General features: G+C 52.7%; 8 protein-coding genes across 8 annotated transcripts; 2 read left to right on the top strand and 6 right to left on the bottom strand.

The window, feature by feature from the left end:
- Positions 1-3,549: 3,549 nt before the first annotated feature.
- J4E79_006720 (uncharacterized protein) lies at positions 3,550-4,311 on the top strand (the record flags this gene model as incomplete). The annotated part of the gene is made up of 1 exon (XM_049355589.1): positions 3,550-4,311. One exon carries the CDS (start codon positions 3,550-3,552, stop codon positions 4,309-4,311), a length of 762 nt encoding a protein of 253 aa, XP_049210262.1.
- A 748-nt stretch (positions 4,312-5,059) lies between these two features.
- On the bottom strand, positions 5,060-6,223 carry J4E79_006719 (uncharacterized protein; the record flags this gene model as incomplete). The annotated part of the gene is made up of 1 exon (XM_049355588.1): positions 5,060-6,223. One exon carries the CDS (start codon positions 6,221-6,223, stop codon positions 5,060-5,062), a length of 1,164 nt encoding a protein of 387 aa, XP_049210261.1.
- A 1,277-nt stretch (positions 6,224-7,500) lies between these two features.
- J4E79_006718 (uncharacterized protein) lies at positions 7,501-9,897 on the bottom strand (the record flags this gene model as incomplete). Its single annotated transcript, XM_049355587.1, has 6 exons — positions 7,501-7,539; positions 7,607-7,732; positions 7,788-9,159; positions 9,208-9,386; positions 9,434-9,631; positions 9,817-9,897. The coding sequence occupies 6 exons, from the start codon at positions 9,895-9,897 to the stop codon at positions 7,501-7,503; spliced, it is 1,995 nt and encodes a 664-aa protein (XP_049210260.1).
- Positions 9,898-10,177: 280 nt separating this feature from the next.
- On the top strand, positions 10,178-11,340 carry J4E79_006717 (uncharacterized protein; the record flags this gene model as incomplete). The annotated part of the gene is made up of 2 exons (XM_049355586.1): positions 10,178-10,708; positions 10,762-11,340. 2 exons carry the CDS (start codon positions 10,178-10,180, stop codon positions 11,338-11,340), a joined length of 1,110 nt encoding a protein of 369 aa, XP_049210259.1.
- A 378-nt stretch (positions 11,341-11,718) lies between these two features.
- J4E79_006716 (uncharacterized protein) lies at positions 11,719-12,609 on the bottom strand (the record flags this gene model as incomplete). The annotated part of the gene is made up of 1 exon (XM_049355585.1): positions 11,719-12,609. One exon carries the CDS (start codon positions 12,607-12,609, stop codon positions 11,719-11,721), a length of 891 nt encoding a protein of 296 aa, XP_049210258.1.
- A 1,057-nt stretch (positions 12,610-13,666) lies between these two features.
- Positions 13,667-14,865, bottom strand: J4E79_006715 (uncharacterized protein; the record flags this gene model as incomplete). Its single annotated transcript, XM_049355584.1, has 3 exons — positions 13,667-13,980; positions 14,044-14,386; positions 14,836-14,865. The coding sequence occupies 3 exons, from the start codon at positions 14,863-14,865 to the stop codon at positions 13,667-13,669; spliced, it is 687 nt and encodes a 228-aa protein (XP_049210257.1).
- Positions 14,866-15,087: 222 nt separating this feature from the next.
- J4E79_006714 (uncharacterized protein) lies at positions 15,088-17,944 on the bottom strand (the record flags this gene model as incomplete). Its single annotated transcript, XM_049355583.1, has 2 exons — positions 15,088-17,647; positions 17,712-17,944. The coding sequence occupies 2 exons, from the start codon at positions 17,942-17,944 to the stop codon at positions 15,088-15,090; spliced, it is 2,793 nt and encodes a 930-aa protein (XP_049210256.1).
- Positions 17,945-19,053: 1,109 nt separating this feature from the next.
- On the bottom strand, positions 19,054-20,274 carry J4E79_006713 (uncharacterized protein; the record flags this gene model as incomplete). The annotated part of the gene is made up of 3 exons (XM_049355582.1): positions 19,054-19,304; positions 19,355-19,843; positions 19,905-20,274. The coding sequence occupies 3 exons, from the start codon at positions 20,272-20,274 to the stop codon at positions 19,054-19,056; spliced, it is 1,110 nt and encodes a 369-aa protein (XP_049210255.1).
- Positions 20,275-20,587: the final 313 nt, after the last annotated feature.

The raw sequence follows: 20,587 nt of genomic DNA, 5'->3' as shown, positions 1-20,587 counted from the left end.
GTTCGGAGAGACTGGGGAAGACTGAGGGAGCAAATTCAGCACATATTTATCTGAATGGCCACAGTTGAGCCCGGTACGGTGAAGTCAAGGCGTCAGATTGACTTGGGGTCTACCCATTTGTTCTACGCAGTTGTTCATTGCGTACGAGTGAAACGAAGTCAACTCTACGGACGCTGAACGAGCTTTCACATTGGACATCCGTCTAGGCTTTAGGTGAATATACACAGTGCACAAAGGGCGTGCCCATCCCTCTATTACATATGAACCTCTTTCCCACGGGTGTAGTTCTTTCACCGTGCGAGCCGAGAAGCAACCCACCAGCAATCTCAATCAAACACCGTTTTGTTTCATTCATTCGACATCTCGACCTTCACAGCATAGCACATCAGAAATAATTACAGAGCCTATACGAGCCCTTCAAGGCGTCTTTCCTTCCAAGTCTCACGAAATGTCAGCGGAAATGACGCAAACCAATATCGTCCCGTCGCAATTTCTAGCCTTATCCAATGAGCTGTTGATGCAAATTCTTGGATATTGTCTTGTATTTGACAAACCCATCACGGCCCTAATGCACTCAGTGTACATGGTTCGTCTCATTCGACTTGCTAGCATCAACAAACGGCTATACGACCTAGCTATGGATGTCTACTGGAAGGAGAATGAATTTGTCATCGGGCTATCGAAAACGAACACGCTACTCTTCAATCCTCGTAGAGCGATGTATAACTTCATGTATCCAAGTCCGCCAACCGCCTCACTGGTGCGTAACTTGACTTTAGATCTGCGATTTCAGCCGGAGCGCTACAATGGCGACCCTCGGTACCTTCAAGATATCTTCAAGCTAGATGGCGACTGGCTGTTCCTAGTCCCCAACAGATGGAAGCCGTCCCAGATCCCGTTGACTTTGGGTAAATGCACGTCTGATGACACCCGTATCCCCGAGGGTACCCCTGCCTCAGATCCCGTGCGCTGGCAGCAGTACTTCCACCCCCAGTTGCTCAAGATCATCGTCACTCTTGAAAATGATGGTAAAGACGAGACTTGCTTCATGGCTAGGGGTCGTTATTCATCAGGGCGTTGGTGTGGACTTACACTCAAACAGCGCCGCAAAGATGCTAGAAAGGGGCTCCGAGGTACATCCTGCAACGTCGATGCGAAAAAGATTGTGGTTGAGGTCCGAGGTATGGAATGCTCGGGTGGCGACGGATCGGGTATTTGTGGTGGTTCTTGCGCGAAAATCATCCAAGAGACGTTGCAGCGCATGCTCCGGAAATAGTAGAGTTGTCACTTGGTATGGTTAGTACGTAGTATGGTTGGAGAGCGCGAAGTGCACGAATCTTGGCTTGCTCTTTTACCAATTGCATTACCATTGCGGTCTGCACTTCGTTTGCTGCAAGATGTATTTCGTTACTGTATTTGTTTTACCCAAATCGCTATCCTACCATTGGTGTTAGCTCCTAGCCAACGCCAATCATTACCTACCTATGTCTGATGTGCTTAGGTACCAAGCACCATTTTGGGTGCTGTTTCTCGCGATGCTGTTTGATCGCTTGACCAACTATGTACAACGTGGTCTCAGGTTTTTTTTAAATATCTAGAGCTTGGAGTGAATTTGGGTTCAGCTAGTCCTTCGCCAGCTGTAGCGGGGGTGTGAAGGGGGCTGGCGATTAGATAATCGGGTGATGACGTCACACATCGTCACCTTTCCGAGGTCCCCGTCAGGCATCGCCGGAACCGCAGTCATCTAACTCAATACAGGTGTCGTGCACGCTTATCATGAATCAATCCAATTTCAGTAGTCTACACTACATTTCACGCTTGTTATTTAGTGAAGGTAATATCCCTCGTCACAAACCCTTCGACGCGTCGCGTCAATTCCCATTGCGCTTCATCCTCCTCAGGGTTTCGGCGTCCCACAAAGCCCGACCGATCAAACGTAACTACTCCGTCAAACGGCAGATTCACGGGTTCTCCTCGGCGCAACAAATAGCACTCGTCGAAAGACATGGGCCCCCGTACCAGGTCACCCTGATTAGCAAGTTCGAGGATTGCTGCATCCTCACCTGACAAATATCTCACTTTGAGATGAATCAATCCCGTGAAACCAGCACGATCTTTTCCCGACATTGCTCGTAGTATTTGCCAGTCGAATTCACACAGACGAGTCTGGAAAGTGATATGACGGAGCTGAGGCCGTATACCCATGGGAGGCTTCGCCAGTATCGAGTTTGGAAAATGTAGCGAGTTGGTGAACTGCATGGTGAACTTGTTCTCTTGATAGAATACAGCTTTGGCCATCTCAGCGATGTCCGGCGTCATTCTGAGGTACGGAAACAGCTCCCTTCGTATTACGGTGTTGATGTTTGCTGGCCATAGTGGAGAGGGATACAGGAGGTTATAACGAAGTATCTCGAGTTTCAGTTCAGTCGGTAACTTGCTCCAGCCCCTTGCGAATCCTGGTGTTGCAGGACCAGCCGGAGAAATCGTAAGTTTGTTGTCGCATCGAATTCGGATCGGTGTGTACGCGTGTATTTGCATTGAGCAGGGTGCTGATATCTTCAACGGCTGGGACGAGTACACTGCGAAACTAGCTTGTCTGGGTATATCCATGGGCCAATGGATCTCTATCGCTTCTTCAAACTCCTCATCTTGCGCTGACGCCCTCCCCTGTGCGCTCATCGAAGTTGTCTCAGGGGTTGTAGCGGACATGGCTCTTGCGATATGTCTACCTCGTTCTCAAGGAATACTGCGGAGATATGACTGCTTTGAGAATGTCTCTGAAAGGCGTAATAAGCCTGAGGGACAAAGGCTGAGGTTAGTGCTAAAACTCCTTCTTGGTATAGAACTCGGACTTATCTAGTATCTACTCGCTGTGAAGTTGATCACGCACAATGGATGTACCACAATTCACAGCGCAAGTGTACGTTGTTCGAATTCAATTGTAGTTTAGACAGCTCTTGACATACAGCTTGTGGATTCTATGCGCTGGAATTACATCCGTTCGAGGCCTCGCGCCTCAAAATCGTAACGAGCGAAGGCTTCAATGCTAGTTTCTACTCTTGTTCGAAAAAAGGCTTTCACCTACACGATGGGGTCAACAACTTCCCTGATGGTGGCTTGGCAGAAATCTTTCGCGATTCTGTAGGCTTCGGGGTTCAGACTTGTGTGGGCGCTGTACCAAGCTGTACAATTGAAGCCCGAGTTGCATTTCACTCTCTACGCTGCTGCCTGATCACTCCTAAGACCCCAAGCTTTTGATCTACTACTTCTTCGCTGTCAGCCGGCTGAAGTACCTAGGTACCTCAATCTCTTACAGCCCAAGCAACACAAAACATGCTCCGCCAAACTGTAACTATCCCGTTAGCTTCCCTTCCCCACTCGCAAACACAGCCCATGGATGCGCTTTATTCTCATACCTGGTCGAAGCCGTCACGCGCACACGCTTTCGGAACTACAGAGCCGCCGGATTGCTCACCCCCGTCTGCCTCATGTACAACTACACTCGGTCTGTCCCAAGATTCGCCTCTCTTGATTCGTACACCGCTTGAGATGCCTGCGGGATCATGGCTTTGGATCACCGCACCCTCGGCGTTGAAGGTAGTCGATACTTTCACCAGGAGCGTCATACAATTAGCCTGCAGCCATGCTGTGTACTTCCGACCTCACCACCCTACCTGGCTCGTACCTTCGCTACCGCTTGACGTTGCTTTCGCCATCGGCTGGGGTAAGCTCCCCACAGAACTAAAAGTCCAAATACTGAGCTACAACTTGTCTTTTCCTGAAACGGTCGACCTGTACGAAAAGAATGTTCTGCCAGCTCTCGACCATCATATCCGCATGTCCCCCGAGATTGCCAGCCTCGCAGAGGAGATATTCTACTGCGATAACACCTTCCGCATGCGGCGCGACCCTCCAAGACCGTCAGGCCGCCCTACATTTCCAATCGCCAACGAGTTGGTCCGGAAGATTATCGTAGACGTTAACATGGGTTCCTTTACCGACTGGGAAAATTTGTCTTGGATGTCCAAGGGGAACGCTGGACTTTCGAACTTACGATACGTCAGCGTCGTGGTCAATTGCCGTGGAGCCAGATGGAGTCCTCTAAACGATGATACCATCGCGCAGCTTCTTAAGTGGGTACATGCCAGCTGTGACGAGTCTATCGAATTCAGATGCAAAGGCGAAGTTACATTCACCGGTAGGCTGTGGCAGAGCGGCAATATTCCCTCGATTACCGACGGCATTCAGAAGGTGGAGGCACTCGTGAGGAGTAAGGTGGCGTTTGAAGACGATTCCAAGGACGAGGTTTGAGCAGATCTAAGAGGCATACATATGGAAGGTATGGAATCCGGGCGGAGCAATGCAGTTGCATCAAGTGTGGGGGCGACAGTTGTGTGGCGAAAGCGAAGAAGATACTAGATCTCGTAGAACACACCCAACCTTCAAATCCTTGAGAGAGATGAAATGTCGAGCATGGATTGTATTGCAGTCAGCCATTACCGCCGAAGCGCATAATCGGCATCATGGTAGCTCACTAGCATCTCAGCCAGTTAATGAGCGGAGTAGGGTGTCTGTCTTTGCAAAAGACTATATACAAGCTGTGTTTGATCCACGTCCATCATATCATCCATCATCAACCATACGCCATAACGCCAGACAAGCGCCAGACCATGGATAAAGATACTGCGTATACCGCGGAAGAGTGTGGTGTGAGTTGAGCAAAATGGTAGATGCCGGCATAGCCCAATCATCTCTTGGTAAAAATAAAGCGGTGAAAGTAAACAAAAAAGTCCAAAATATGATCCACATCAGCACTTGACGGATCGTCCCAATTGCATACCAGAACCATGCAGATCGAGAACCTGGGGGGCATGCCAACGTAATCCAATCAGACCCAAAACCATTTCCAGCCCTTGTTGCGTGTGAATAAATGCGCAGCCATAATCTAATGTTGAATGTGGGGGGTATGTGACGTGTAACAGTCGTGTCTCGTACGGCTTTGTGCGTTTTCGCAACGTTCGCCAGCTCTATACAGCGCGATGCTGTAGAGGGAAAGGGTCTACATGGAGCCCATAGCAATGAGTGCCTCGATGGCGTCGCGCTCAGCGCCAGAGCCGGCTACACCAGCTGGTGCATTAAAAACGGAAGAAGTCAAAGGAGAGCCCGCGTTCACGACGTGATTACCGTGGGATGCATGTGGAACAGTAAGGAAAGGTTTGTACGTGGGCGTCGCAGTGCGTGCGTTGTGAGGCTGAGGCTGTGGCAGAGAGTGGGCCTGGGCGGATATGCTCCGGTAGCGCGGGTTGCTCGTCTGAGTTCGGCTTAGATAGTTGTAATCGCGGTGTTCTCGGCGCGGACCGCGGCGGGTCTCGCGAAGAGCTTCAGGCCCCATCGTCGCCCAGTCTTCTTGATCCGTGTCGTCGTTAAGTTCTTCCTCCAAATCCATGTCGGAAGCCGAGTCGGATTCGGTGCTGCCCTCAGAGTCGTCCAGCGACATCTGGTCAGCCATTTCTTCGTCCTCGCCCTGGCGGTGCGGCGACCACGAGCCAGCATTCCAGCTGCCCGAGTAGACGTCGCGCTCTTGTCGCAACTTGGGTATTTGGAGGCTGCCCCCGATGCTATCGACACTCGCCGGCGTTGCGCGCCCGTTTCCAGAGCGCTTACCACCGATGGGCATTCCTGCAGCCTGGGAGCCAGAGCCAGCTACACTCCAACGTCCCCAGCCGACTTTCTCGAACTTGACCTCTCCGTGCAGACCGCCGCCGGCACGATGTTCCAGCGCCGCAACGACTAGCCTACGGGCCTTCGCAGGGGGTAGCCCAGAGAAGCCAGGCACCGCATGTGTCAGATGCGCCATCATCTCGCGGATGGGCATTGCGCCGTGGCCTTCGATGATGTCTGGCAGGTGGTGCTTGGCCAGCATCAGCGCCGTAATCTGGCGCGTCGCATCCAAACCCGCTAGCGCCTCCTTGGAGAGCGCAGAAGGCTGGTCCTGCGCGGCCGCATGTTCCACCGCATCCTGAAGATCGATCTCCATAGACTCCTCTTCTGGTGTGTGCAGGCGCCCGACGACGGGCATGGGGCGTCGCTTGTGCGCAGGGAGCGTCGGGGATATGGAGCTCGGGGGCGTAGGGAGGGTGCCGGTCGAAGTAGCATGGCCGCTGTCCTGGCGTCCAAAGGCCATGGCGATGTTGGACATCGGCTTCTGGGCGGAAGCAGCCATGTTTACTGTTGGGGGGCAGGGGCTGACGGGTGAGTCAAAGCGCGAGTTGGTCGGGAGTCGCGCTGGATGGAAAGGAGGTCTGGAGAGCGGAAGAGTCAGCAACCAGAATCTCTGATATCGTAGGGTTCAGAAGGTGAGTTTGCAGGGCGATGCAACTCGTCTTGCGGCAAACGCACCAGGAGCTTCGGCTTGCACTGTCGGGTATCGACGGTACGGTGTTCGGGCTGCAGCAGGAGTTTGGGTGTAAAATTGAAGACAGAGGTCGAACTGCTTTGTGCGACAAGCGAAATGCAGTTATGGGGCGGATATGCGTTGGCGTTGGGTTGTTATAGCAAGCTGCAGCAACGTAGCTTGTGCCTTCACCGTTCCGAGAGGTTTAGCGATCGGCGATGGATCAGCGAGTCGGTAACGGGAGGATGCAGGTAGCGTGTCGGGGCAGCAGAGGCGAACGGTAGTAGAGGCAGAGACGGGCAAACAGCGTACAACGAGCTATCAGAAGAGGTTCAATATTCGGGTGTGGGCTATGTTATGAGTCTACGTACGAGCAAGGCAGGGTCGCTATGATAAGGGCTCCTTGGTTCCGAAGGCAGCTGGTTCCAAGGAAGGCACGCGCATCTGACGGGAAGCTACGACTCGTGCCCCTGTCAGCCTTGTGATTGGCTCGGAAGCAGCTGACTGAGTCCTTGACAGCCACACACCTCGCACAAGCGTCATGAAACCTCGCCCCTCGCAGCAGCAGGGACTCGAAGCTTAGAAGAAGCAGGGAAACGCTAGAGTAGTACAAAGTGTATCGTGTCTTTGCGATGCGGTGAAGCCGTGTGGTTTGTCTGAAATGCTGCGAAATGCTACGTGAACGATGTCGCGATGTTCGCAGCTGCTGCATTCAGCCATCTCGATCGTGGCTTCCGTTCGCAGCCGATGCCCCATATCACCATGCTGTGTGTATCGGCTTCCTACGTTGGCCATCCGTCTCTCCATGCCTCGCTCCCACACCGGCGATTGGCGCTATCATTATCGCGCTGCGGGGTCCATCCCACCATCCAAAGGTCCGATTTCGCCATGCGCCTACTAATGAGAGGCTCAGGCACATGGTGAGGGGGCCTGCTGTCGCGGCCAGCAACCACCGTCTGACACACGTGTTTGCCCGACAGGCCTCACTGCAAGACATCCCGTCGCAGAAGATCGCCAAACTATACAGAGAGCTTGCGCAACCCATCGGAGCTTTTTGCCGTCAACCGAGGGACGTGAGCGTTACGACCAGACAACGTGATAATGCCTCAACCATGATTTGCGTTGACAACATACTTCGTGATAGCCTAGTGGGTGGGGATTCCGTTAGCGATGCGACTACACACACCAAAGTTCGAGTCAAAATCGACGTACCGATTTGAGGACGTTGATCTGCTGCACCGTGCGTGTGAAAACGGCCCGGTACTGCTCGAGGTTCTGATGCACCACTTCGTTGCGCGTAGTGCGGCCTTCGCAGATGGCTTTCATCTGGACCTCCATCTACCCAATGTGTTAGCGAGCATGCCGGGTCATCAAAGCCCAACATCCCACTTACTTCTTTCCGGAGGAATGGTTTGCTGAGACTTGTCTCAAATCCCACGTTGTCGTATCCTTCGATAAGCGCGATACCCAGAGTCGTTGGGATGAACTCTTGTATTCCGCCCGTCCCTCCTCCGTTGTTCTGGCCTACGGCTGCGCCGCCTCGTCCACCACGTCCCCCTCGTCCCCCTCCTCTTCCTCTGCCGCGGCCTCTACCCGCGCCTGCGCCATCTGCGGCTGCTGCTGCGCCGCCCGCTTTGAGTCTTGCAATGACGTATTCGCGCTCCTTGATCTTGGCGATATGCTCGGCCATGGTCGCATCTGTGCCGATGCCGTTTGCATCCATGAGGGCGATGAGTTCGGGCTCGGTGAGGTAGCTAGGTGCCGACGTTTGTCCGTCCAGCATGTTCGCTTCTGTAGGCTCGAAAGTCTCACCTACCGTGTACTGGGGGAGCACTTGACTGCTCTCCCACTTGTCGTAAGGATAGACCTCGAGATAGTTCCTGGCAATCACGGTAAGGCCATGTGCATGGAATATCTCGCCTCCGTACTCGATCTCAATGTCTGTGGCTTCACCGACAGCGTCTTCAGAGCAACAGGCGAGAAAGCGGCGGACGACAAATTCGTACACGGTGCGCTCTCTGTCGTTGAGCTGAGATGACGCGACGTAGTTGACGGGATGGATGGGCGGATGTGCTTTGTCGTTGTTGCGGCCCTCGCGAGGTTGATGAAAGCCACCGTTCATGAGGTTCTGTGCGAACGGACCCCAGCGACCGTCTTGTGTTTGCCTTCCGACAAGCGCTCGCAGGTCCATACCACGATCAAATTGGTCAGTCTCAGTACGCGGGTAACTGATCCATCCTTTCGTATACAGGTCTTCGGCCACTTTCATGACGTCCTGCGAAGTCATGCGAAGAAACCTACTTCCATTCTTTTGCAGCTCGACTGTCGTAAGAGGTAATGGTTTCCACTTCTTTGTGGGTTTCTTAGCCATCTTGATCACTTTTGCTGTTTTTGAGAGCAGACATCGCTCGAAGATAAGGACGACCGCCATACGATCGAAAAGATGACCTCGTCGCCAGTTAAACTTGACTTCAATGTCGTCTTTCTTGTGTGCGAGCTTGATGTACCAAAATGGCTCAGGAACAAAATTTCGCACTCGCAGATAGCGATCGACAACGAACCCTAGCGTTGGAAATTGACAGGAGCCGTAGCTGATCAACTTGAATCGCTCTTCGCCCTGCTGAGGAATCATATTTTGTAGCGCCAGTGTCTGCATGCGTGTGAAGGCTGCACCGAGCCGCAGATCTAGCTCAATACGAGCCGAAACAGCTTGAGCCTGCTTCTCGTCTAGGCGGATCGGGTTCTGTGAGGCTTGTATAACATGCCTGGGTCACGTTAGTTGATGCTCATGAAGATATTGCAGTGTCACAGACGCTCTCTCGATGTTGCTAAAACGCGCTCTCCAAACCTGCATGTTTGGGTTCGCCTTCAGCGCAATATCACGAATCTCGGTGCCGATATGCTCGCCTTCGCGATCACAATCAGTCCAGATGAACAAGATGTTCGCCCACCTGGCTTGCGCTTCGATATTGCTCGCTACAACCTTTTTGTCCTGTATGTGGATTAGCCAGCTTCGTCAGAATGAACCAAATCACCCACTTCTGCTATGCTCGACACTATGGGTGCCTCGAACAGTGCTGCGGGTTGACATGAGTGCCATTTCTTGAATCGATCGTTGAAGTCCTGCGCAACGATATGTCCGGCAACGCATGTGAACGTTACAGAGCATTGCCCCCAGTTTTGGAAGCGGAAATCAAACTTGTAATTCTTGACCCACTGGATACCGCGGACACTTTCCTATCTGAAGTCAGCCTGCGTCCGATCTGCACGTCAGGCCATGGAGGCGCCCGTATCCTTGCACCGGATACCAAGACATGAGCTGAACGCATCTGCCATCCTCTCCGGCTATCGGAATATCAACCAAACACAAGTGTGAACTTTCAAGGTATATGTTGAAGGTCAATGCGACATGCTGAACTTACTGCTCGGGCTTGGCCGCCCAGATGATTTGCGACTGCTTTTGCGATCGAAGGCTTTTCCGCCACGCACAGTACCCGGGTCATACCTCTGGAATGCCGTTAAAACCGCGAAAGAGGCTCAACGTGGGTCTGGAGATGATGGTGGGGAAAGATCCTCACGGTCATGTGAAGACGCGTCAGATCAGCCTTGGCGCGTGCTAGCGCGTTTATCAGCCGCACGGACGCTATCGCAGCTCGCTAAGCCGGGATGCCAGGGAAAACAGGTCTTCATGAGGTCATTGTCCGCTTCACACAACAAACGCTAACGCCAGCTTGCGAGGGGCGCATCGCAACATCCCCATCTTCACCAACCCTCATCGCAACGATGCCTGACCCCCGTACATACACCGACATGGCACTGCCACTTATCAAGACGCTGCCCGACTGCGTCGACTACTTCAAGACGGTCGAGCCGTTCCTGCCACAATTCTACGACCTCCCGTACAAGGTTGCAGCGCATATCACCGATGTGCAGGCATTGAAAGACCTCTATGTCAACACCAACCCACTCATGTCATCGCTGGCATTTGCCACGATGTTCGTCACGCCGATCGTGCTTGCCGTCTCCGAGATCAACCGGAACTACTCGCAGGTTGACAGGATCTGGAGTATATTGCCTGCCCTCTACAACGTGCATTACGCACTATGGGCTCATCTCAACGGCCTGCCCACCATGAAGCTGGACCATATCATGGCTGTCTCAATCATCTGGGGTGCTCGCTTGACTTTCAACTATTGGCGGAAGGGCGGATACCAGGTCGGCAGCGAAGACTACCGATGGGAAATTGTCAAGGACTACGTCGGCGGACCCGGCATGTTCATTTTCAATGTCACATTCATTTCGCTAGGACAGAATGTAAGTATACTCCTACCATTTGCTATTAGTGTACGAGATACTGATCATGGTAGATTCTTCTTTGGCTCATCACCACGCCCACGTACATCCTCCTCCTCGTCAACCGCATCAAGGGCAACGACATCACAACCTACGATACCCTTTTCGGCCGCTCCATGCTCGCTATCGTCGTGTTCGAGTTCTTTGCCGACCAAGCGCAATGGAACTTTTACAAAGCGAGGAACGCATACCAGAAGACTGCCAAGGTACCATCCGACCAGAAATACACTCGTGAACAGTTAGACCGTGGCTTCAACACTACTGGTCTTTTCAGCTGGTCGCGCCACCCCAACTTCGCAGCCGAACAATCCTTCTGGGTATGCTTGTACCAATGGTGCTGCTTGGAGACTGAGACCTACGTCAACTGGGCGTTCGCCGGTGCATTCGGATACCTGATCTTGTTCCAGGCTAGCACTTGGTTGACTGAGTTGCTCAGCGCGGGCAAGTACCCTGAATACAAGGTCTACCAGGAGCGGGTCGGGAAGTTCCTTCCGAAGTTCGGCACCAAGAGCATGGACTTGCCGCAGACGGAGAAAGAGAAGCAGAAGGTCAAGGACGCGAAGGCTGGCAAGGGCTCCATGAAGACTAAATAAGTCCACATGGAAAGAGCTATGGCACAAGACCTGCTCCGGATGGAGAGGCCACATGATCGAAGAGGGATGATGTGTTGCCAGCCAGGATCAGTGGGCGTTATGAGCAGACAGGTGCTCAAGGTATGATACGGATCTCAAAACCATATACGTCATTACATCAACCCAAGCATAATATCTAAGAAAGTAACTGACTACACTGCTGGGTTACGTCACAGAAGTTGCTTTCATATCACTACCCTCATGTCCTTCCATTATCCATTCCTTGACTTCTTCATCGCCTCCTGTTACAATCCACCAATCTCTCCCTGAACTCGAAACCATGCTTTGCTCCCACGAACTGTTAACCGTTGTGGCTCCTACCAGACGCAGCGACAGTCTTTAACCTTCCGCCTTGGTCTCCTCGACCGCGAACCTGATCTTGCCGTTGAACATCTTCTTCACATCCTCGAACGAAACCTCTGATGACCTGCCCTTGGCTTTCTGTGGAGCAAGGAACTTCAAATTTCCAGCGCAGTGAAAATCGATTCCATCGCCGATGGTGTTAGTGAGAAAGTCGTTGAATTTTCTCGCACTGGTCAAGTGCACAATCCGCATGTCCAACTCGACAACGATGTTGCGAAGCGCAGCGAAACCGTAGTCACCGTTCGCAAGCTTAGCAAGTTTCAGCCATTCAATCCTCATCGGGCGGATGCGCACAGCGAGCCGTCGAATGAGATGGTGAGATGCTTGTGGGGGATAGGCGAAGTAGAGACGGGTGTCCAACCTTCCATTTCCGATAACGACAGACTCATATGACGGCTCTAGATGGAACTCGTTCTTGGTCCAAAAGATCTCTCGCGCTATTGCGGCGATTTCGCGTGTCATGGTCAGGTGGGGAAGCAGCCGACAACGGACGATTGGGAGGTAGAGTGCCTTGTTGCGTGCGCCGACGCGATTCTCGGCTTTCACATTAAACTCAAGGATTAGGACCTTCAGCTCGGCTGGCAGCTTGTTCCATCCCTCTTCGAACGCGGATTTGAGCGGCGCTGACGACGCGATGATGAGCGGCCTGAAGGACGTGATCTTGGTGATGGACTGGGGGCCAGCGTCGACGTCGACACTATTGCCCTTTATGAGGGTGACCCGATATGGTGAGTCGCTTTTGATGTAGATGGATACAGGCGGTTCGAGTTGGAGTGGTGTCGTTAATTGAACGACATCTTCGTACATGTCCACGTCGGGGATCTTGCTGAGCATTTTGATCGTCAAGGAGGAATTCCGGGCGGCCATCATCGCCGTCGCTGCGAATGCCATGAGCCGTGTAGGTAGGTGGCAGTGTGTCTCGAAAGCGCTTGTGCGCTGGCAGGGAGGTCAAATAAGAGAGTGGGATGTAGGAAAAATTGCAAACGGGGGACGGCGTCAGTGCGGAGCTGAGACAAACGCTGTGATAGTACTAGCGTACAGCAAATGTAACTACGGTCAACACATGTAGTGAAAGAGAAAGAGTTTTATCTTGCTTCCATTCGACAAAGCCTCCAGGCTATCTTTTGACGTATGTCTAGGTCGATAGCGCGGTCACGTCGAAACTACTGCATCATTGATCTTAACCATCAATGGTATCTTCTCCCACAACGAGTATATTTTCTGATCCGCAATCCAATTCCGACATTCGGGGAGTAATTCGAGATCAAAGTTAAACAGTACTTTGCTCATAATGAGGCGCATCTCGTGGAGGGCCATGCTAGTGACAACATGTTAGTATCTTTACGCTGTTTCAGAGACCAAAGGGTAGCGTTGCTTACTTCTTGCCTAGGCAGTCCCTTGGACCTACATGGAACGGCTGGAGAGCTGAGCGTTCATCGGAGGCGAAGCGTGGGTCACCCAGCCAGCGCTCGGGGATGAAACGTTCGGGGAGGCTGAAGTTGTCGGGAGAGTTGTACATTGCCAGGTGAGAGGCTGCAACATTCGTCTTTAGGACTTAAGTGTTAGACAGCTGCTTGACAATATGTGACGAAGATGACAACGTACATTTGGAGGAGTGTAATATCCACAGATAGTCGAACCTTCAGCAGGAGTGAGATGCGGCAAGCCAATCGGTACAGGAGGATAATGCCTGAACGCTTCCTTGATGCACGCATTGAGGTAGGGTAAGCCCGCTGTGACTTCCATACTAATGTCGTCTGATGAGTTAAATGCCGTCCGAATCTCCTCTACGAGCTTCGCCATCGACTCGGAGTGCACCAGAAGCAAGTAGGTTAGCCCACTGAGTAACGTCGCCGTCGTTTCCGTGCCAGCTAACATGAATAACTCGCCGTTCATATCCATAACAGGGCGGATCAGGCCTGCTTTACCCTTCTTCTTGTTGGAGAACCAGGTCCCACAGATCGACACCCTCCGACACTCGTCCCTTTTCAAGTCGCTTAGTGACCCTTTCGACAGTGTAGTTGTGATGCTCCCTCCGAAATGTCGCAATCTTTTTACCCAACAATGTAAATAGCATAAACTTGGCGAGCGGGTAGTAGAAGAAGATGCTTATTAGCGTACCGCGCTTGCTGCTTTTGAAGATGACTTGAATCCAGGTGGTGTACTCTGCGTTATCGAGCAGGTGTAGAGATTCGCCAAATGTTAGGTCGGCCATGACGTCGAAAGTGGTGAAGTTGTCTGGAGTTAGTTGTACAAAGTCAGTGTTTGTCTAACATGCGTTCGTACATAGACCTAACGTACACATTCGGACGAGATCGACCGCGTTCGCCTGGACACTTTCTCTCAAGTTGCGGATAAGTTGATCAGCGTACTTGACAAATAATGGTGACTGCTGTACGAGCGCTCGGTCAGAGAACGCGGGAGAGAAGATTTTGCGAATCCGTGCATGCTCGGCATTGTCTTGCTCTGCGACAAGTGAGTTGGCCCCATTAGGAGAACTTCCCCGGCGATTCCAATTTTTGGGTGGCGCCGAGCCTGGGCCTTCCTTTGACCCATAGCCGTAGATGTCGCGCCAAGCTTTTGGATTGGTGAAGCTGAGTTCATCAGGCGAGAGGCGCACTACTTCTCCGTATTGCGCGTGGAGCTGGGCAACGTGTCGTGGTAGCTCACCTTTCGCTATGGCAGTGAGGTACGGTAGGCGCGTAAAGGCAGAGAACTTTGGCCCAGGGAAATGGCTAAGCGGATGAAAGTAGACTCGGTAGATGCCTCTAACTACCCATCGTACAACAATCTGCCAACGTTAGTACAGCCGGGTATTCGAAAGCGGATTAGTGCGAACAAACAAATGCAACGACTAGAGAAACGAGTTTCGCTACAGAGAGTTTCCCAAAGACGACAGAGAGCCTAGGAAGCGCGCTTGGTTTCGTGAAGACAGCCATCATGAGAAGTGGCGGGTGAAGGTTGGGAGCAGCGGAACATGTCAGGGCGACAATCGCCTTCTATTTGTGTCCCCCTCGTATCTTTTTCGGTGTGTATTGAAGCAGCCTGCAATGCATCAACCCATACCCCAGGGACGTACTGAAGGCAACTTACTCTATTGCCTTGACCTGTCACAGGGGCCATGCCGCTCGCTACTTTTAGATCAAGGTTTTCTCCACGACGCCGACCTTTATCCGGACTGTGCCACGCGGATGTGCCGGGCCGTTATAGTGGAATGCATCGTATAAAGCGTAACCAATGCTCGTGCACTCAGCGGGTAGTGAGCCAACAAAGATAACATGCATAGCGATAGGAATGTGGCGGTAGTTCGCAGTGAAGAATTTTGGCTAATACGAATGACTAGGACTACACGGATCCCTTTGTCACGTTACCACCTCCAATGGTGCTCACGTCGGGCGCGCCTACGAGGGCCAGATTCTCTATACCAGCAACGCCGTATAGCGCTGCGGCATTCGTACTGACCCATGTGGCTTCATCCACAGCAGTAAGTGCATCACTCCCATCGACCCTCACCCTCGCCCATGGAGCACCCGGTGCAAGCCCGTCTTTACTACCATCGCCCAAGAACTCTGACCAAACTCTTGGAACGAGTGTCGCGTTGTTGCGATGATTGGCGACATATGCGGTGAAGCGCGAGTGGCCCTGCATCAGACTTAAAGTGCCAAAGTCCTTGCCATAACGAGCTTTCTGTTCAGCCTTCCCGGCACCGTAATAGTAACAATAGTCCAAAAAGGCTTCGAAGAAAGGTTGAGTGAGATTCTTCTGCTCCGTACCAAAGTGGTCCATAAGCTGATCAATAGTCTCAAGGACGCCGAAGACACCAGACAGATGCGAAACCGTGACGTTGCCGGTGTTGTTCGGGTCTGTCGGCGGCGGTGCCCACGCACCAGTGAGGCTGTTGTAGAAAGCTTCGCCAGTGGCGAAACCGTTTTTGAGCTTTGGATATGTCATAATGGACTCGACGAGCTTTTTGCGAGATTCTTCCCAGCGTGGCCCACGACGCTCCCACTCGATAAGATACGCTTGGGCAATACCAGCCCAGTCGGTGCCAAAGTTGAGGAATAGCGCTTCGGGATCAGGGTTGTAGACAATGCCCGGTTCTCGCACCTTGCGTCTCGCATCTACGCGAAGGAAGGCTTTATCAGCATCTATGACCTCACTTACCAAGTCGCCGGTCCGCTCGTCGCCGCCGGAGATGTAGTAAAATGTCTTGCGGTAGACCGGAGTTGAGATTCTAGCCTGTTTGGCACTGTCACTCCAGTGTTGGACGCCATGTCTCGTCCCGAGCCCAGTAAAGTTGCCTAGATGATACGAGTCGACCTCGCCTCCGTGGCGCACTTGGTCATGAGCAATCTTGTAGGCATCCGCACGACCGGTGCGGAGGAAAAAGTCCCAGAAGAAGAGATCAGGCGACAGCTCCGAATTATCCCAAGCATAGCCACCGACGTCATATCTCCACTGGTGACGATCGTTATCATAGGTATGCATGATGTCTCCATGATCCCAGAATCCGTACCAACGGCGCTGTTCGATTTGGTCTTCGTAGTACTTGATGAGGAAGTCCATGTTGTTCTCGATAGTTTGTGCTTGCGCAGAGTCCACAGCACCAGGCACGTCCCAGTAAGACCCAATCGCTTTAGTGTCGCGCATGTACTCTGGCTCAGGAATGAGAACGGGTGGGTTGTTGGTGAAGTTGGTAAGCGTTGCAAGGTGTTCGGCGGATGGAGTCTTGTCAAACGCGTAGATGTAAAGCTCGTTTGTGCGGCCAAGGCCGTAGGGAGTGTCGTAGCCTCCTTCCCAGTCTTCGTATGTGATATCCAGAGCGTCTAGTTGCTGTTTGTAGGTGTCTTGTCCAAGTCCGTCGTGGTATGGGCGGATATCCATGGGCCCTGCTTGAGGGCTGTACAGCCACATGGTGATTGACCCAGTATCAGTTGCAGCATTAGAGATATCTAAACTGGTAGGATACTTCTTCCAGAAATCTCGAAGGCCCACGGCAAGGCCGCCAACCGTAGCGCCGCCGAGATATGCTAGGCCACCTGAGCGTGTGCCTCCAGGGATCTTGACCCAGCTTTGGCCAGCCTTCGTGCGCTTCTTGAGATTGAAACCGTCAGGGGAAAGTTGTGTTAGGCGATAGTCGCTCCACGTTGGGATCCACTGTAGACGAGTGGTCACCCTCTGATCCCATGTAGAGTTCGGTGGCAAGACCGTGCCGTTGAACTGACCGGATCGAATGTCGACACCTGGGTCTCGACGTAGACCGGTAATGCCCTTGACAGCTTCGTGTAGCATTCCGCCTTCAACACCCGCGATTCGGACATGACGATCGTAGAACTCCTCTTCAGCTAGGGGAACATCGAAGCGAATGCCGATACCCGACATGAAATCTTTGTACATATCTCCATCGTATATGATAGTGTGAATGACCCGAATTGCTTCGGAGTTGGCGTAGAGGTAAAACCGAACGGTAAAGGGTATCCAGTCGTCATGAGCGCCATCTCCGTCGATAGTATGGATGCCGTTGACTGTGACTAATGATCGTACGGTGTTTTCCTCTGATACAGTGACGTTCGAGATCTTGCTGGTGAAGCTGAAGTAGTCAATTCCGGTTGGCTTGCCATCTTCGTCGTCATCAGGAGTACCGTTTTGAGAGCGTAGGACGAGGTGGCCGTTGCTTCCGACCGTCTTCCCGCCGGCTTCAATGGTGGACACTAGGACGTTGCCCGACTTGGGAAAGGTTGCTGAGACTTTGCCGGTACGGACCACGATAGTATTGCCAGAGTCAGTAATTCGGATGCCATTGCCTTGGCGTTTGTATAGCGAAGTCGAGGAGTTTCCTGCACCAGAAGCTGTGATTGTATATTCACTGGCTGGGGCGTCGCTAGCTCCTAGAGCATGTCCGGTCCTAAAATGACGGTGCACGAAGTCAGTGTATGTCTCACACGCAGTTCGTACATGGGAGATTTTACCACTTCAGCGAGCCGTCAGGCCAGTATGCTGTTACCCACGACTGAAGTTCCGCATCCCCAGAGACGGTGAAGGTTGTTGCGTTCGCAAGGTGCTGTCCTCGAGGCCACGGTAGGCCGAACATCACGCCAGCGAGGTATTCTGGTGTATCCTCAAGCCACTTGACTTTGACAGAGTCGCTTTGGGCGGTGACATAGCTGACAAGGCCAGCAAGGCCAATGAAGGCGCCAAACATTGTGAGATGGTGCACAGAGCGGAAGAAGTCGCAACCAGAGGGGAGGTTTGACTTTCTCCCTGACCATCCGACGGGCAAGCATTTTGTAGTTGCATGTCTCGACCAGGTACCTGGCTACGGCTTGACCGCAACGGGCCGTGGCCCGTCCAATACCCGGCTCACCATGTCACTTGCGGTAGCATACCCGTCGGCTAGCCCGCACGCAAGACGGTGTCCACAGAACGTGATGTAGGTTATTCTGAACGAGGCTGGTGCGTCCTTGGCGAGCCTTGTGTGTGATGGGCAGGAGTGGAGCTACTGTGGAGGTGGGGTAGATCGACAGGTTTGTGGAAAGGCGAAGACCTGCTCGCCATTAAACTCGGGGTAGAGACAGCCGACTTGGTGCCTTTGGGGTGATAGATGCGTGAATGGTACTTCCAGACCAGCAAAGATGGGAGCAGATTATATTGCCGCTGTAGACGCGCTCGGAAGACATGGTCGATGCGTGCAGACCTCGGGTGGCTCCAGAGCTGCTGTTTCGCAGGATGGCGCGTAAGGTGTCTGGATGGGAAAAGAAGCGCAATGGATCAAGAGGATAACATAGAATGTGATGGTGCTGTTACAACCTTCGCGCGAAAGGAGGCAGGTGCCACACGCGCGCGTCACGTTCATGCCAAGCACGCTAGTCAGAATCGCGCCACGCGCCGCTCCTCATCCCTCATGTTAGAAATGCGACATCTCCTGGGCGTCGGAACAATACACGGCGAAATGAGTTCCTGAATGCGCGTGTCCGGTTATGCGCATTTTCTGTCAATATATCATCATTACTGCGGTATCCTTGACTCGTGGTGGGTACACCGTGGTGCGGACGAACATCGGGGTCACGTGCGCGAAATCGGTAGAAGACAGAACAGTTAAATCGGTTTGCCCATTGACGATAGAACGCGAAAGTAACTTGGCCAGCTTCCCTGTGCTGACTGAAATTCCACCAGACTAGGCGGTAGTGCTGACGTCATTTACGCTATTGGGATAGCTACTGCTCGGAAAAACAAAGACCTCTTCGCCATAATCAGTGCCACCCAAGCCTCGTGTCTTCCCCTTCAACCGCACACAGCTGCGAGCACTCTGGACTACGCTTCTTCCATGTTTCTAGACCAAGCTGAGTTGGTGTCCATATCTGATCCATTTGATCCTCCCTCAACACCTCCGAGAGCGGTGATACTCCTTCTTGCTGCCAGTCTTTCAGGCTCGGCAGCTTCAATCTGTCCCAGATCTGCACCAATGCACTCACTAGGTGATCCTGCTGCTTGGACGTATGGGCTGGCGTTGGTGCTATTCTCAACCTTTCCTGTCCTCTGGGTACGCTTGGGGCGTTGATCGGCTGTACGTATATGTTGTACTCGTCAAACAGAATATCTGCAACCTTCTTACAGACTACGGAGTCTCCAATCAACAGAGGCACTATATGGGATTGATTCGGCAAGACTGGGAGACCGTGCTCGCGTAGCGCCGTCTTGACACTACGAGCGTTGCGCTGGAGCTGCTTGCGTGAGTCGTTATGCGAGTAGAGATGTTCGACCGCAGCTCTCGCTCCTGCCATAACGGCTGGTGGTTGCGCTGTTGTGAATATGAAGCTCCGGGCTTGCGAGCGAATCATGTCGACGAGAGATGCGGACCCGGCGACGTAACCACCCATGGTTCCAAACGCTTTACCAAGCGCTCCGCTGACCAGGGTAATTCGATCCATAAGCGTGCTCTGTCCATCTCTACTTACTCCTTGGTGGATATCGTAATCGAGATGTTCGGCCACGCCCGCCCCATGGGGCCCGTAGAGGCCGACCGCATGGACTTCGTCCAGGAAAGTGATCGCTCCGTATTTCTCGGACAAATCAACAATCTCACGTATCGGAGCAACGGTGCCTGATCGGAATTAGAATGTTGAGGATGTGGACGATGGCTCCAGCGCGACCCATTTGCTTACCACACATGGAATATACGGACTCGAACACGACGACCTTTGGCGTTTCCAAAGGTATAGACGCAAGCTTCCTCTCCAGATCTCTAAAATCATTGTGTCGCCAGACTAGCTTGGCAGCCCTAGACATCTTGATGCCTTCGATCAAGGATGAGTGATTTGATTCATCGGAAAGGAAGACACAGCCGGGGAGATGTGCACCCAATACTGCCAGTGCGGACTCATTCGCAACGTATCCGGATGTGAAGGATAGGGCTGCCTCTTTCCGATGCAGCTTTGCGAGCGACGTCTCTAAAGCTTCAGCCCACTGGTTGTGCCCGGAGATATTTCGTGAACCGCCGGAACAAGCGCCGTATTTGTCAAGCACGCTGCGCATTGCACGTAAGACACTGGGATGACCACCCATCCCAAGCTGTCCGTTGCTCTCGTCAGTAGGTACTCTCATTTTGTTGGGCTGGTTACTTACATAGTCGTTCGTGCACCAAACGTCCACACGCTGCTCTTCAACGTCGGAGTGTGCGAAGGGAAACTCTTGGGCCAGACGGTTGATGTTGCGGAATTGTCGATATGAGCCATCTCGATGCTTCTGATCGATATTGAATTTGAAGAAGGCTTCATATGGGAAACGCTGGGGCGCCTCCGTTGTAGCCGTCTCGGGCTCGGCCACCGCTACAGCTGCTACTCATGGT

This window comes from Alternaria viburni, assembly GCF_023758015.1.
Source record: "Alternaria viburni strain BMP 2772 chromosome Unknown scaffold_13, whole genome shotgun sequence".
In the NCBI taxonomy this organism is placed as follows: Eukaryota; Fungi; Ascomycota; class Dothideomycetes; order Pleosporales; family Pleosporaceae; genus Alternaria; species Alternaria viburni.
This window is presented reverse-complemented; position numbering and strand designations above follow the sequence as displayed.